At 38.3% G+C, this 15,135-nt stretch overlaps 2 protein-coding genes across 4 annotated transcripts in view; one reads left to right on the forward strand and one right to left on the reverse strand.

Moving 5' to 3' along the window:
• Positions 1 to 996, reverse strand: part of UBE3D (ubiquitin protein ligase E3D) — a 133,122-nt gene extending 132,126 nt beyond the window's left edge. Inside the window, exons 1-2 of the mRNA XM_033103297.1 lie at positions 968 to 996; positions 290 to 565 (exon numbers count right to left, since the gene is read on the reverse strand). Coding sequence (XP_032959188.1) covers positions 290 to 565; positions 968 to 996 — 305 coding nt within the window. The remainder of the gene's footprint in view (positions 1 to 289; positions 566 to 967) is intronic.
• A 1,675-nt stretch (positions 997 to 2,671) lies between these two features.
• Positions 2,672 to 15,135, forward strand: part of DOP1A (DOP1 leucine zipper like protein A) — an 87,667-nt gene continuing 75,203 nt past the window's right edge. For 2 of the 3 annotated variants that reach the window (XM_033098268.1, XM_033098253.1), the window contains exon 1: positions 2,672 to 2,778. The gene's annotated coding sequence lies outside the window, so the exon portion shown is untranslated. Of the gene's footprint in view, positions 2,779 to 3,574; positions 3,624 to 15,135 lie in introns of all 3 variants that reach the window. The other variant, XM_033098259.1, reaches the window with a different exon arrangement.

Here is a 15,135-nt window from a genome sequence, read left to right on the forward strand (position 1 = left end):
TTACATCAATGATCCCCAAACTTGACTGTGCATGTGACAATGAAAGTTCTGATTCAGCAGGTCTGGTGTGGGGTTGAGACTGCATTTCTCAAGAGCTCCCAGGTGGTGCCGAGATAGCCAATCGAGTGGGGACTGGGGTAGGGCACAACACTTGAGTGATCAAAAGCTAAGTAACTAGACAGAAGAAACTCAAAAATCGGTCCATCAGAGGGAGGCGGAGACGCCTCCGGCAGCAGAAAAGCGAGCCAGGCACTGAGCCTAGGAACCCACACTCCTACCCCGGCCTTACCCCAGGATCAGCAGCGCGCTCTGCAGCCGTCTCCGCACCTCCAGGAACACCCGTGTCTCTGCCACTGCCGCCATGGCGGGCGCCCAGCCGGAGGTTAAGGCGAAGCGGCCCACCGGGGCCAGGAGTGCCTGCACATGCGCCCCACGTAGAAACAGCAGCAGAGGTGGTGGCGGTGGCGGAGGCGCAGGATTCCGGGACCCAATCGCTCGGCTGAAACGGCCAGCCAGCCCACAGCGCCACCTGCCGGGCGGAGAGCGCGCCTCCGCAAGGACTGGACTTGAGGGGCGTGAGGTTTCTCAAATCCCTCCTTTCTGTCTGAGCTCTAAGAAAGGTAGGCGGGGAGAACAGAACGCTCCTCCCACTGTGTTTCTAATGGGCGTGACAAGATGCTTTAGTCTCCCTGAAAATGACCTTAAAAATCAAACCCTGAGTGCACGCCTTTGGCTAGTGTGGGTAGACGTGAAGCTGGAAGAGAGGGAGATGATGAAAGGAGGCGATACAAGCGGGCACTGTCCCCAGGAGGTCCATCCCAGAGCAGAATTTTCCATCCACATTATCTTGTTTTTGTGTTTTGTTTTGATTTGTGTTTTTTTTTATGAACTATAGTCTCTTCCAAGAACTGTGGTTGGTCAGGCCTTGGTAGTTCTCTATAAGAGGCATCCTATATACAGGACTGACTTGGTATTACTTCTCAATTTTGATACCATCGCTCCAAGATGAAACAGAAAAATGTAAGAAATGTTCTGTTCTGTGGTTAAATCTAGTTTCATGAATCACAGGATTAACCCTTCTTACAACCTTTGAAAAATGGAAGATGAGAATGATTCCATGTGTACATTACCCCCATTCACTTTTGCAGAAGTAAAAACTGACTCATTATTACTAGAAGATAGTTTTGGAAAGTTTAACACAGTAAAGAAAAGGATTTAGTATAATGTAAATATTTATAATGGGAAGTATTGAAGAGTGAAGATATGGTAGAATTATAATAAGAATTTTAAAACAAAGAGGCTGTTAGTTTTTTAAAACAATGATGGTTTGTATACTGAAAATCGTGTTTATTGATGTTCTACTTTATCATTTCAAAGTCATAAATTACCACACACCAAACACTAATTTGAAGATTTTCCAAATAAGTAATAAAACCACATTCCTCGAGATACTAGTTGTGGGGACAGAATCCCAGAGAGCAGTTTCCAGGCTCTCGGCCTCATGTGGAAAGGTGCTGGCTCAGGTAGTATATGGCCATCAGCTGTGACTAGTTGGCCATCAGCTGTTACCGGTTAGCCATTAGCCACTAATATAACTGCCGTGGCTAAGCTAGCAAGCGCGGATTGCCGTTAGCACGTTGGGTGGCAGAGAAGCAGAAGGTGGATGGATTGTGGATCATGTGGATCCTACTTCCTGTGTCTTGCCTGGCTGCCAGCAAGACGGGTGCAGGAAGACCCCTTGTTGGGGTATTGGCGGATGTTTGCTTTTGCTTCTCCACCAGGCATCATTGAGAATATAGTGGTATGACTCCCCTATCTATGGTTCCGTTTTTGTTCCTTTTTGGCCTCACCATATCCTGTGTTATGCGGGGAGCTGGAGCTGAGACCCTGCATGACACTAGTTTAAGAGAAGTTTTCTAAAATTGTTATTTGGAGTTTCTTAAGTTTATTGTGGTGTATCCATCACAGTAATTCTACAACGCAGTTAAGAGAATTAAGTTCATAGGTGTTCTATCTCAAATAATGTGATGAGGGGGTGATGATTTCAACTCCTCGTATCTTCCACCTTTAATTATCAAGGCTAATAAGTGCTTAAATATTGACACATTGACATAACATTCTTAGCACAGCATGCTCTTCATAATTGGTGTTTGATTATTTTTAAAGATTGTTGTATTTTATATATAGTCACACATTTGTAAAATAATTTCATTTTTTGACCCCACGGTTTAGGCAAAACAGTATAATCCTCCTTATAGTAACTATGTGATTTAGAGACTTCTAGACTCAAAACAGTTCCAAATCTGATAACTAATTTTCTCTAGCTTCACAAGTCTTCTAACCTCTCTGGGCCTCAAGTTCTTTATATGAAATCCAAAGGAATTATATTTAAATTATACTTAAATAATTATTTAAATAACACTTAAAAGCGGTTTTCAATTCTCAGCTTCCATTCAAACTATCAAAATGGGGCTGACTGGCGAGTTGGAAACACCTGCTCTCTCTACATATATACGTATATACCCCCCTTTCCAGGCCACTCCCGCAGTTGGTGGCTGCGGGCCACTTCCCTGACGGTCCGCTTGAGGGCGCCAGGAGGCCTTGAAAGGACCGGGGGAGGAGATGGGGGACCGTCGACGTCAACGCCGGCGTGGGCGTGAGCGCCGGCGCGGTGCACGCTGGGAGCTGTCACTGGGCCCTTCGGCTTTCGGCCTCTGGTGTAGCTGCCGCGGTTGCCAAGAGAGCGGCGCTGGCGGGTAGCGGCCGAGCCCACAGCAGGTAACAGCGTCCCTGCCTCCAGAGCGGTCGCTAGGCCGGCCGGTGGCCTTGATCGGCTTCCTCGGCCTGGCTAGGTCTGAAGTCGCGGGGACACCCCGCGGGTCAGGCTGCTGTGGCGTCGGGGATGTAGGCGCCCTAGCCCGGCTTGTAGCTATGAAGCCGGCCGGCCGCCCTCTGGTTTCCCGGGAAGCGGGAGCTGCGCGGGGACCTGCGAGCCAGGCCCGGGCGGACGCGCGAGGGCGGCCTGGGGCATAGGTGGCGGTAGGCGGGGCCGAGGTGTCCGATGGCTGGTCCGGATCCTCCCGCGTTGGGACCGAGCAGTGCGCGAGGTGGGGGAGGAGGTCACACCTGTGCGATCGAGGCGTGCGGGGTAACCTCTTTGTTGGCGGAATTAAGGCATCAGTGCACTCTGATTAATTTGATGGGTCTTTTTAATATTGAGGAGACACCAGTGCCAGCCATGGTTAATGGCCCATGTGGGGGGTTGGAAAGGAGTGCAGAAGTTTATTAGAAGACGTCAGATTAGTCACAAGGAAGTTGTTAACAATTATCACCTTTGATTCCCAAGCCTGTTAAAGTTGCAACATACTTGTTCTCCTGCATTGTTCTTTCCTACCCTGCGGGGGGAAGGCCAGTGGCACACAACTACACTTTTCAAAAGCTAACTCAATTGTTTTGATTATTCTTACATTATCGTAGAGTTCTATGCAGTTTGAGAAATATAAAGACTGGGAAAATCTGATTTGGAGACTCTAGTAATAGCAATCAAAACCTTTTTTTTTTTTTTTAATTACAGGAAGTTAATGAAACATAGTGTTTGCCTGACACAGGAGCCCCAAACTATAGTAAGACAAAAATCTCTCAATTTCGATGTTTGTTGGCCATCTTCAATGCAGACCTAAGATCTTAATTTTACTAATTTTAGCATGTCAGCATATTGTGCTTAGTAACTCACCACCTGATAAACAACACTGTGATTTAGTTGCTTGAGCTGACAGAAGTTACAACAAGAGTAAATTAACAGCAGTTGTACTACAAATGCTTTACTTTAGTGATTATTTTTAGCTGCCACTCTGAACTGAATCATTTTCCAGAATTGCTAAACAATAGCAAATCTCCTGGTGGACCCGATTATTAGGAACCCAAGTATTGAAGGAAGAATTAAAAACATCTAAGTTAATGCACAAAGCAGAAAATACAACACCATAACCAAAAATTTAAGTGTATATTAAATATTAGTTAAATGTTTGACTATATAAAGTCAAAGGAGACCTGTTTTGTAGTTAAACTACAAAAAGCTCTCTGGCCTGGGAATTAGAGATTTCATTCAACTCCTTTCTCCTGCTAAGCAGGTCTGATTTCTCTAGGCCTCAGTTTTGTCAACTGTTTAAAAGGGAATTTCATAGGATCAGAGGTTTTCAAACTGATGTTTCTCCTGAACACTGTTCTGAATTCATTAATAGATTTGCTGCCCCAAAACAGAGTTCCATGGCAAATAATTTGGGTGCACATTGGGTTAAATCTGGAGTTTAACTTTTGATTTGCTTTTAACTGCAGGGCTTCTCAAAACCATTACTACTATGCTTGGGTTCCTCAGGGGAAGGTTATTGAAGCCATTACTAAACTTACCTGGCCAGACAGCTTCTTTTCTCATGGCCAATCTGTTAACATCTCCTGGAATATAATTACAGCAGATCCTCCAATAATGTTTCTTTCAATTCCGGTTCCTTATAACGTTGCAGTAGAAACTTTGCAAGTCAGCTTATGGTAAAATTGGTTTCATTACATGTCATTTCACCTCAGTTCCAAGAAATGACTTTCTGTACATGGAATACCAATTTGAAAAATACAGTACTTGAGCTGAGTCCCCTTTCAACTCTGGAATTCCCCACATTATGTTTTAGTTTTCAGTTTAAACTTTCTGGAGCATAAAGATCTAGTGGCAACTCCCTGGTATAACAAAGGCTTATATTTTCCTTAGTAAATTATTAATATTAAGGATGCAAATAGGTTTCTGTGGGCCTCAATGCTTTAATTTAATGCTTTAATTTATCTTCTTTTTTCTGGTCTCTTGATGCTTTACGATAACCATAATTATTTCATGCTTTGAATTTGATTTAAAGGTCAAGTCATTGATTTTATGAAGAATTGCATTATACAGTTCCAACAAGTAAAATCTTGTTAATAATGGCATTATTTTTACTTTGATTTCCTTCTCTGCTCATGAATTCTTAAACTATGAAATGTGATAAAAGCCACTTTAAATGTACTTTTTAAAAAAATTTATTGGGGTGACAATTGTTAGTACAGTTACACAGATTTCAGGTGTACAGTTCTGTAATACATTGTCTATATCTCACATTGTGTGTTCACCACCCAGTCAGTTCTTTTTCTATCACCATTAGACCCCGTTTACCCACTTCTATAGTCCCCGCTCTTACCTTCTGTAACCCCTAAACTGTTGTCTCTGTCTATGAGTTTTTGTTCCTTCATTTGTTTGTTTTATTCTTTTGTTTTCAGTTTTATATACCACGTATCAGTGAAATCATATGGTTCTCTACTTTTTCTGTCTGACTTATTTCGCTTAGCATTATAATCTTAAGATCCATCCATGTTGCCACAAATGGTCCTATTTCATCTTTTCTTAACCACCAAATAATATTCCATTGTGTATCTATACCACAACTTCTTTATCCATTCATCTATCAAGGAACATTTTGGTTGTTTCCATGTCTTGGCCACCGTAAATAAAGCTGCAATGAACATTGGAGCACACACGTCTTTATGAATAAATGTTTTCAGATTTTTTGGGTAGATACCTAGGAGTGGGATTGCTGGGTCATACAGTAATTCTATTCATAATTTTTTGAGGAACCTCCACACTGCCTTCCATAGCAGCTGCACCAGTCTGCATTCCCACCAACAGTGTATGAGGGTTCCTTTTTCTCCACAGCCTCTCCAACACTTGTTACTACTTGTCTTGTTGATGATAGCCATTCTGACTGGAGTGAGGTGATATCTCACTGTGGTTTTTATTTGCATTTCTCTGATGATTAGTGATGTTGAGCATTTTTTCATAGGTCTGTTAGCCATTTGTATATCCTCTTTGGAGAAATGTCTCTTCAGGTCCTCTGCCCATTTTTCAATTGGGTTGTTTGTTCTTTTGTTGTTGAATTGTGTGACTTCCTTGTATATTTTGAATATTAGCCCCTTATCAGAGGCTCTGTTTGCAAAAATCTCCCATTCAATTGTTTGCCTCCTTATTTTGTTGATAGTTTCTTTTGCTGTGCAGAAGCTTTTAAGTTTGATACAGTCCCATTCATTTATTTTAGCTTTTACTTCCCTTACCTTTAGAGTCAAATTCATAAAGTGCTCTTTGAACCCAAAGTCCATAGGTTTAGTACTTCTATGTTTCTTCTATGCAGTTTATTTTTTCAGGTCTTATGCTTAGGTCTTTGATCTATTTTGAATTAATTTTGGTACATGGTGACAGATAGCAGTTCAGTTTCTTTTGCACGTGGCTTTCCAATTCTCCCAGCACCATTTAATGAAGAGGCTGTCTTTTCTCCATTGTGTGCTTTTTGCTTCTTTGTCAAAAATTATCTGTCCATATATATGTGGGTTCTCAATTCTATTCCATTAGTCTGTGTGTCTGTTTTTCTGACAAGATCATGCTGTTTTGATATTTCCCTGTAGTACAAGCTAAAGTCAGGAAGTATGATACCTCCAGCATTGTTCTTTTTTCTTAGGATTGCTTTGGCTATTCGGGGTCTTTTGTGATTTCTTAGAAATTGATGATTTTTTAGTTCTATTTCTTTAAAAAATGCCACTGGGATTTTGATGGGGATTGCATTAAATCTGTATATTGCTTTGGGTAATACGGCCATTTTAACTATGTTGATTCTTCCAATCCATGAGCACGGAATGTCTTTCCATTTCTTTGTGTCTTCTTCAATTTCTTTTAAAAATGTCTTGTAGTTTTCAGCATATAGGTCTTTCACATCCTTGGTTAAGTTTATTTCTGGGTATTTTATTATTTTTGTTACAATGCAAAAGGATTTTTTTTAAATTTCTTTTTCTGACATTTAACTGTTAGTATATAGGAATGCAATGGACTTGTGTAAGTTGATTTAGTAGCCAGCAACTTTACTGTATTCGTTTATTGTTTCTAATAGCTTTTTGGTGGAGTCTTTAGGGTTTTCTATATATAGCATCATGTCATCTGCAAAGAGTGACAATTTAACTTCTTCATTCCCAATTTGGATGCCTTTTATTTCTTTCTCTTGCCTGATTGTTCTTCCAACACTATGTTGAAAAGCAGAGGTGATAGGGGGCAGCCCTGTCAGTTTTTCACCATTAATTATGAGATTAGCTGAGGGTTTGTCATATATGGTCTTTATTATGTTAAGGTATTTTGCTTCCATAACTATTTTATTAAATGTTTTAATCATTAATGGATGTTGCATCTTGTCAAATGCTTTTTCTGCATCAATTGATATAATCATATGATTTTTGTCCTTTATTTTGTTTATGTAATGTATCACATTAATGGATTTGCGTTTGTTGAACCATCCTTGTGCCCCTGGGATGAACCCCACTTGGTTGTGATGAATAATCTTTTTAATGTGTTTTTTGCATTCGATTTGCTAGAATTTTGTTTAGGATTTTTGCATCTGTATTCATCAGAGTTATTGGGCTGTAGTTTTCTTTTTTTGTATTTTCCTTACTAGGTTTTGGTGTCAGGGTAATGTTGGCCTCATAAAATGATTTAGGGAGTACTGTCCCTTCTTCAATTTTTTTGGGAGAGTTTGAACAGGACATGTGTTAGATCCTCTTTAAAGGTTTGGTAGAATTCACTAGCGAAGCCATCTGGTCCCAGACTTTTGCTTCTGGGAAGGTTGTAGATGACTGATTCAATTGCCTTACTGGTGATCGGTCTATTTAGATTTTCCAATTCTTCATGGTTCAGCCTACAAAGGCTATATGTTTCTAAGAACTTGTCCATTTCTTCTAGGTTATTGAATTTGGTGGCATATAGTCTAGTATTCTTGGATGATCCTTTGTATTTCTGTGGCATCCATGATAACTTCTCCTCTTTCTTTTCTGATTTTGTTTATTAGTGTCTTTTCTCTTTTTATCTTAGTGAGGCTAGCCAAGGGTTGGTCAATTTTATTAATCCTTCAAAGAACCAGCTCTTTGTCAGATTAATTTTTTCTATTGTCTTTTTGTTCTCTATTTCATTTAGTTCTGCTCTGATTTTTATTATTTCCTTTCTTCTGCTGACCTTGGATTTCATTTGTTCTTCTTTTTCTAGTTCTTTAAGGTATAACGTGAGATTATTTATTTGGGATTTATCTTATTTCTTGAGATAGCCTGCAATGGTATAAATTTCCCTCTTGAAACTGCTTTAGCTGCATCCCAAAAATTTTGGTAGGATGTATTTTCATTCTCATTTGTTTCTATGTATCTTTTGATCTCTCCTCTAATTTCTTCTTTGACCTGGTCATTCTTTAAAAGTATGTTGTTTAATCTCCATGTATTTGTGGTTTTTTCTGCTTTCTTTTTGCAGTTGATATCCAATTTCAAAGCCTTGTGATCAGAGAATATGCTTGGTATGATTTCAATCTTCTTACATTTGCTGAGGCTAGTTTTATGTCCCAATATATGGTCTATCTTTGAGACTGTTCCATGTACACTAGGGGAAAAAAAAGTATAGTCTGATGTTTTAGGATGAAGTGCTTAAATGTCAATTATGTCTGTTTCATTTAATGTGTCATTTAAGGCTGGCTATTTCTTTATTTTCTGTTTGGATGGTCTATCCATATCTGTCAATGATGTATTTAGGTCCCTAGAATAATTGTGTTTTGGTCAATTTCTCTCTTTAGTTCTGTTAGTAGTTGCTTGGTATATTTCGGTGCTCCCTGATTGGGGGCATAAATATTGATGACTGTTATGTCTTCTTGTTGTATAGTCCCCTTTACCATTATGAAATGTCCATCTTTGTCTCTTGTTATCTTTTTCACCCTGAAGTCTGTTTCATCTGATATCACTATGCCTACACCTGATTTTCTCTGGGTACCATTTGCTTGGAGTGCCAATTTCCACCCTTTCACTTTGAGTCTATGTTTGTCCTTGTAGCTGAGATGTGTCTCTTGGAGACAGCATATGGTTGGGTTTAGTTTTTTGATCCAATCTGCCACTCTGTACCTTTTTATTGGTGAGTTCAGTCCATTTACATTAAGGGTGATTATTGATACATGAGGATTTCTTATTATTCCATGTTTAGTTTTCTGATAAGACTGTGTCTCCATTGTTTCTTTGCCTTTTTGTTGTTGTTTGTTATTTCTGTGTGGTGGTATTCTATGATTTCCCCTCTGTTTTTTCTTTTATTACAGTGTATATTTCCGTTCTGGATTTTTTTTTTTTTTGAGCGGTTACCATTAAGTTTATGTAACAGAAAATTTGATATTTAAAGTAGTCCATTTTCTTCAGCATGCTTACGTTCTCCATTCCCATATTCCAGATCAGACCTTTACTCTCCCCACTTTTATGTTTTTGTTGCCACAAATTGTTGATGGTGGTCAAATAGCCTTCTTTAGTATTTCTTGTAGTGCAGGTCGTGTGTTAGAAAATTCCCTCAGCTTCTGTATGTCTGGAAAGGCCTTTATTCCTCCTTCATATCTAAAGGATATCTTTGCTGGATATATTATTCTTGGCTCATAAATTATCTCTTTCAATAGTTTGAATATTTGGTTCTACTCCCTCCTGACTCCTAGAGTTTCTGCTGAAAAATCTGATGATATTCTAATGGGCTTTCCTGTGTAGGGTACTGTCTTCTTTTCCTTGGCTGCCTTGAGGATTCTTTCTTTGTCGTTGATTTTTAACAGTTTCAATACAATGTGCCTTGGAGAAGGCCTGCTGGGGTTGAGGTAATTAGATGTTCTGTTTGCTTCTTGGATTCGAGGATTCAGTTCTTTCCACAAGTTTGGGAAGTTCTCATCGACTATTTGTTTGAATATACTCTCTGTTCCCTTCTCTCTGTCTTCTCCTTCTGGTATACCCATTATTCTTATATTGCTCTTTCTGATGGATTCAGAAAGTTCTTGTAGTATTCTTTCATTTCTTTTAAGTCTCAAGACTCTTCCATCTGTGTCATTTCCAGAATTCTATCTTCGATGTCACTGATTCTTTACTCCATCTGGTCAACTCTACTACCTAAGCTGGCTATTTCATTCTTCATTTCTTTTATTGAGTTCTTAATCTCCAGAAATTCTGTTTGGTTCTTTTTTAAAATTTCAATCTCTTTGGTAAAATGTTCATTTTGTTCTTTGATTGTGTTTCTGAGTTCATTAAACTGCCTGTCTGTGTTTTCTTGCGTCTCATTGAGTCTTTTAAGAACTGGCATTTTTTAAAAGAAATAGAACAAAAAATAGTCAGATTTGTTTGGAATCACAAAAGACCCCGAATAGCTAAAGCAATCCTAAGAAAAAAGAACAATGCTGGAGTTATCACACTCCCTGACTTTAGCTTGTACTACAGGGTAACAATAATCAAAACAGGATGGTATTGGCAGTAAAACAAACACATAGACCAATGGAATAGAATTGAGAACCCAGAAATAAACCCACATAAATAGGTGGAGATAATTTTTGAGAAAGAAACAATAAAACATACAATGGAGGGTTCAGAAGCCTGACTAAAGTTTGGTCAAGCAAAGAATCTTTGTCTCTAGGTTTTGCTTAGCTAGGACAGAAATATGAATTAGAAGATAGATTGAATGGGTCCAATTTATGAAAAGATTTTAATTGTATGATTAAAAGCTTTCATTTCATTTCTAAGTAATTGAATGTCACAATTATAGCAATGATAAGAGTACTTCTTATGTGCTAAATAAGCACTGGGCTAAAGTGGTTTTCATGGATTATAAATTGAGCTTCCAGCAAGGACTAATATACTCAGGCTATTTTTTGCTGTTTAAAATTAATTGGCTGTTAGAGAAGCTGAAGGTAATAAAAATGGGAAGCTGTGGTAATAGTTCAAATGAAACTATTCAGGAGCCATGCTTAAAAGACTTTCAAAGTTAGGAAACAAGCAAATAGGACAATTTCAGACTGTAAGAAGTGTTAGGAAGGAAGTAATGTGATATTCTAGAGTAGGTGGTAAGATCGTGGGCCTGGTGCAGGCCAATTTAAAGACTGATCAGAAAGCTTCTTGAGGGTTTGATATTAATTATTTGGAGGATGGGAAGGAGTTTGCCACATAAAGAGTTGACTTGAGAGCTTTCGGGTATAGAGAATAGCAAATGCAAAATGCCTAGTAATGAAAAAAAATGCCGGTGTATTTGAGTTTGGATATTCTCATAATGACATAATGTGGAGGATGGATGATAGGGGCTCAAGAATCGAAACCCGATTCAGTGGTGTGCTGGAGTCAACTCTAACTGGTTAGAATAATAGAAGGAAAAGTGGTCATTACAAACTCAGGATGTGGTAGTTAACATGCTGTTTGAACCTATAGGACTAGAGGAGATAATGGGGGAAAAAGCATAGGGTTCCTGAATGAGCCTTGAAGTACTTCAGAATTTTGATGCTGATGATGCTGATGATAAACTGAATAGAGAAGAGGAGCCAAGAGCAGTTAGGGAGGTCGGAACATACCTTCTGAGTGAAGAGTCCTGGAAGCCAAGAGCAAAGTGTTGACTACTGCTGAGAAGTTGATTCAGATGAGGGGCTAGGGAGGTGACCACTGGCTTTGGCTAAGGCCATTTTACTGGTGGGTTTTGTATGGGTGCTTTCCTTAGAGGGACAGTGTCATAAGGCATTTTTTGAGTGGGCTGAAGAGTGACTAGGAGATAAGGAAATGAAGTAGTAAGTACAGAGAAATCTTTCAAAACGTTTTGTAGTGAGAGAGAACAGAGAAATGGATTGATAGCCAGAGAGTCTGTAGGGCTAAAGGGGAGGCTGTGGATTTTAGTTTTTCACTGAGGCAGATTCCAGGGCTTGCCTGTAGGCTGATCGGGAACCATCCTGTAGATAAGAAACTGGTATAGAAAGAGTGAGCCAATAATGCACTTGGGGGAAATTGTTAAGGGAGTAATCCAGAAGATAGCAAAAGGCCTTTGATAGAGGATGGTCCTTTGTTGCTCAGAACAGGAGGGAAAGTAGAGAATATGGGTTTAGGTTGGAGATAGGTTTGTAGATTTGTTGGGAGAAAGCATTCCTTTTGCTTCTGTTTTCAAAATTAAATTTGAAGCTTGATCTTTAGCAACAGTGGAAGAAAGGTACTAGAGTTTTGAGAAGTTTTCAAACAGTCCTGTCCGGCCGGTAAATTTACTAAGGAAACAGTAGATCAGAACTGCATTGAGCACCTATTTGAGGTTTGTGTTTCTCAAAGTGTAGTCAGCTTGGTTATATGACTTTTCTCCAGCAGTATTCAATTGTTTGAGTTCAGGTATGGAAAAAGAAAATAACGGAGCTCAACCAGGGGTGGGATTTTGCTAGGAAAGTATAGCAGAGGGAGAAAGGAAGATACTTTACTTCCTGGTCCTGAGGTAGGAATGGTATTAGAAGGAAAAAAATGTTTCCATGAGAGTAAAGAGCAGTTAGAACTACTCTTAAGAGTTAGAACTCTAAAGCCAGATTGCTTGAGTTTAAATCCCTGGTTCTGCCATTTGTTAACTATATCACATAATATTTCTATGCTTCAGTTTCTTTGTAAGTGTGGATAATAATAATAGCACTTACCTCATAGGTTCAAATAGCATTAAATGAATTATAATATGCAAGACATTTGAACAGTGGCTGCTATTTAGTGAGCACATTGTAAGGTTAGCTAAGATGCTGTTACCTCTGCTGCATCAGAGGAGGTCTTATCCTTAAAAGATAATTAAGACTAGAAGGTGGTAGGACATACAGAGAAAAGCTAGAGATCTGTTGATCACATTATCTGGAGTTTCCTAGAGTGTATACCATTTGAAGGTTTGAGATCAGGTCAGATTATGGGAAGTACAGAGCATCAGGGTTATAATGGGTGGCCTTAACCAATTTTGAAATACCTGGTAGGTGTTGTCTTTTATCCATATTGTCAACCCTACAGAGAAGTTTCCAATTTTTTGGAGCTTTGTAAGTTGGTTAAGTAAATGTTTTGATAAAAAATATTTAGTGAAAGTGTCAACATCGAAACCCAAAACTTTTGACCAAAATGAAATAGGTTTGTTAGTAATTGTCACATTCATTTGTTGGATGTTAACAATTACTGAATGATAATTTTTCATTTAAAACGTTTGGAAAGAGTCTATACCTTATATGTAGTATTTTTAAGGTATTCTCTCATAATCAACTAGGAAGGTTCCACCATCCCACATTGCATGGTGCTTTAAATAATTTATTCATTTATATCTTGGAATGTGATAAAACACTTTGACAGTCCCCAGATATATCTTTAGAACTGGATAAAACTGAAGGCTCCTCTCTCGCCAGCCCTCTCTCTACCTTTCATGGCAAAAGAGGGCGAGAAGGGGAAATCTCAGCTCGTGATAAGCAAACCAGCCAAGTTACCTTCTTCACGTAGGCATTCTGCAGTTAGTCTACCCATTTTTATAACTATTTAAACAAAACTTTAAAATTTAGGTGGTCTGATGGACTCTCATTTCTTATTTAAATTTTACCTTTATACACTACAAAGTATGAAGACATAAACCTGTTATTACCTGATAATTTTCATAAGGCCTAACTTCCCTAGAGAAAACTATGGCTTTTTAATAAAAACTTATTTTGTTTCATTTTTCTACTTGAGTGTGACAAAACGCTACACTGTATCATGTTTTATGACAAATCAGGTCCAGTTTATCAGAGTTGTAAGTTTGAAAGTACTGCAGCTAAATTGTCAAGTGGACTATGGATTAAGTCAGAAAATTTACTTATTAACAGCTCCTGAAAGAATGATTTTAAATGCCATTTTGACTTAAGCTGCATCACTTTAAGAAAAAACAAATTAGAATTTTAATTTTTATTTGTCTTTGCATTTTCAAGTTCCCTAGTTATAGCAAATGGTTTGTTACTGTATCTAGTGGGAAGTTGTATTTTTGTTGTTGTTGCTGTTGTTGTTTTTAATTCAAACAAAAACTCATTTGATAGAGGTGATGGAAATGTTTGGTTTCTTATTCAGGATGATGGGAATTTTCTGTATATCTTAACTGTGGTGAGGAATCTTGATGTGACGTGTATGCATTAGTCAAAACTCATCAAATATGTGTGTTAAATAAAATAGTGAAAAAGACACATTTGGCAATGACACATTTTAATTTGCATTCGTGAGACAATTAGAGCTAGGTTAGTGAGATGCTTCAGTTTTCCACTTTGTTGCCAGTAAGTTCAGAGCCATTAATCTGATGCTTAATTACACTTTATTGGTCCTCATAATAGGCATACTTGCTTCCTAGTACTGTGTTTGCTTTTATTGGTAATAATAGTGACAATAACATTTAGAGCATTTTCTATGTGCCAGGCACTTTGATGACTAATATGTTCTTTATTTAATTTTGGCAAACATCTCCTTTTACTGATGAGGAAACTGAGGTTTGAGAATCTTGCCCACGGACATACTGGGGCTAAGTGTTATAAGTAGGATTTGGTTTCCCAGCTATGTTCACTTTAACGCCTGTGCTTGGATGCCTTGCCCTCCACTGCCTGTCGTTTCATGGGTTGGGGTTCTACAAAGTACTGTTTTGTTATTGAATATGTCTATTTTCTGCCATGTGCTACCACCTTTCTGGAGAACAGACAGTGTATGATGTTTCCTTGATGCAATATGGGAATATGTTATATTTGTGTTATGATCTAAGTTTGATTTGTGGATCATTTACAAATTTTTTGTTAAAACGAGATAAGCACAGATGAAAGTAAGTGTTTAGAAACTTTTGTAGTATTTTGATGTTGCAGCAAACTAATACATGATTTTATATTTTAGAAAAGTATCAGTTAGCAATGGGTTAGAGGGAAAAACTGATTCTTCAACCACAGATAGTATGAGGAGTACTGATCCAAGCCACTTAAAATAAAATATAGAAAAATTTACCTGAGCATATACCTGCATTTATTATATATGTTGGATGACAAATTCAAAAGTGGTACATCCCTAGACTCTGATATATAATGAGTACTTTTATTTTCATTAAAATCATTGAGGAAGCATAACCACATTTTTAGTCCTAGGATCTGAACATCTTTTCATGTGAATAAAATACTGCTGCTTCCTGCTGATGAAACTTTTACAGAATGTTCTTTTTCATTTTTCAGCCATTTTCATAAGATTTTGCTTTTAATGTTCTACCTGACTGTTATGTGTATCTTATGCTAT

Source organism: Rhinolophus ferrumequinum, chromosome 3 (assembly GCF_004115265.2).
Source record: "Rhinolophus ferrumequinum isolate MPI-CBG mRhiFer1 chromosome 3, mRhiFer1_v1.p, whole genome shotgun sequence".
In the NCBI taxonomy this organism is placed as follows: Eukaryota; Metazoa; Chordata; class Mammalia; order Chiroptera; family Rhinolophidae; genus Rhinolophus; species Rhinolophus ferrumequinum.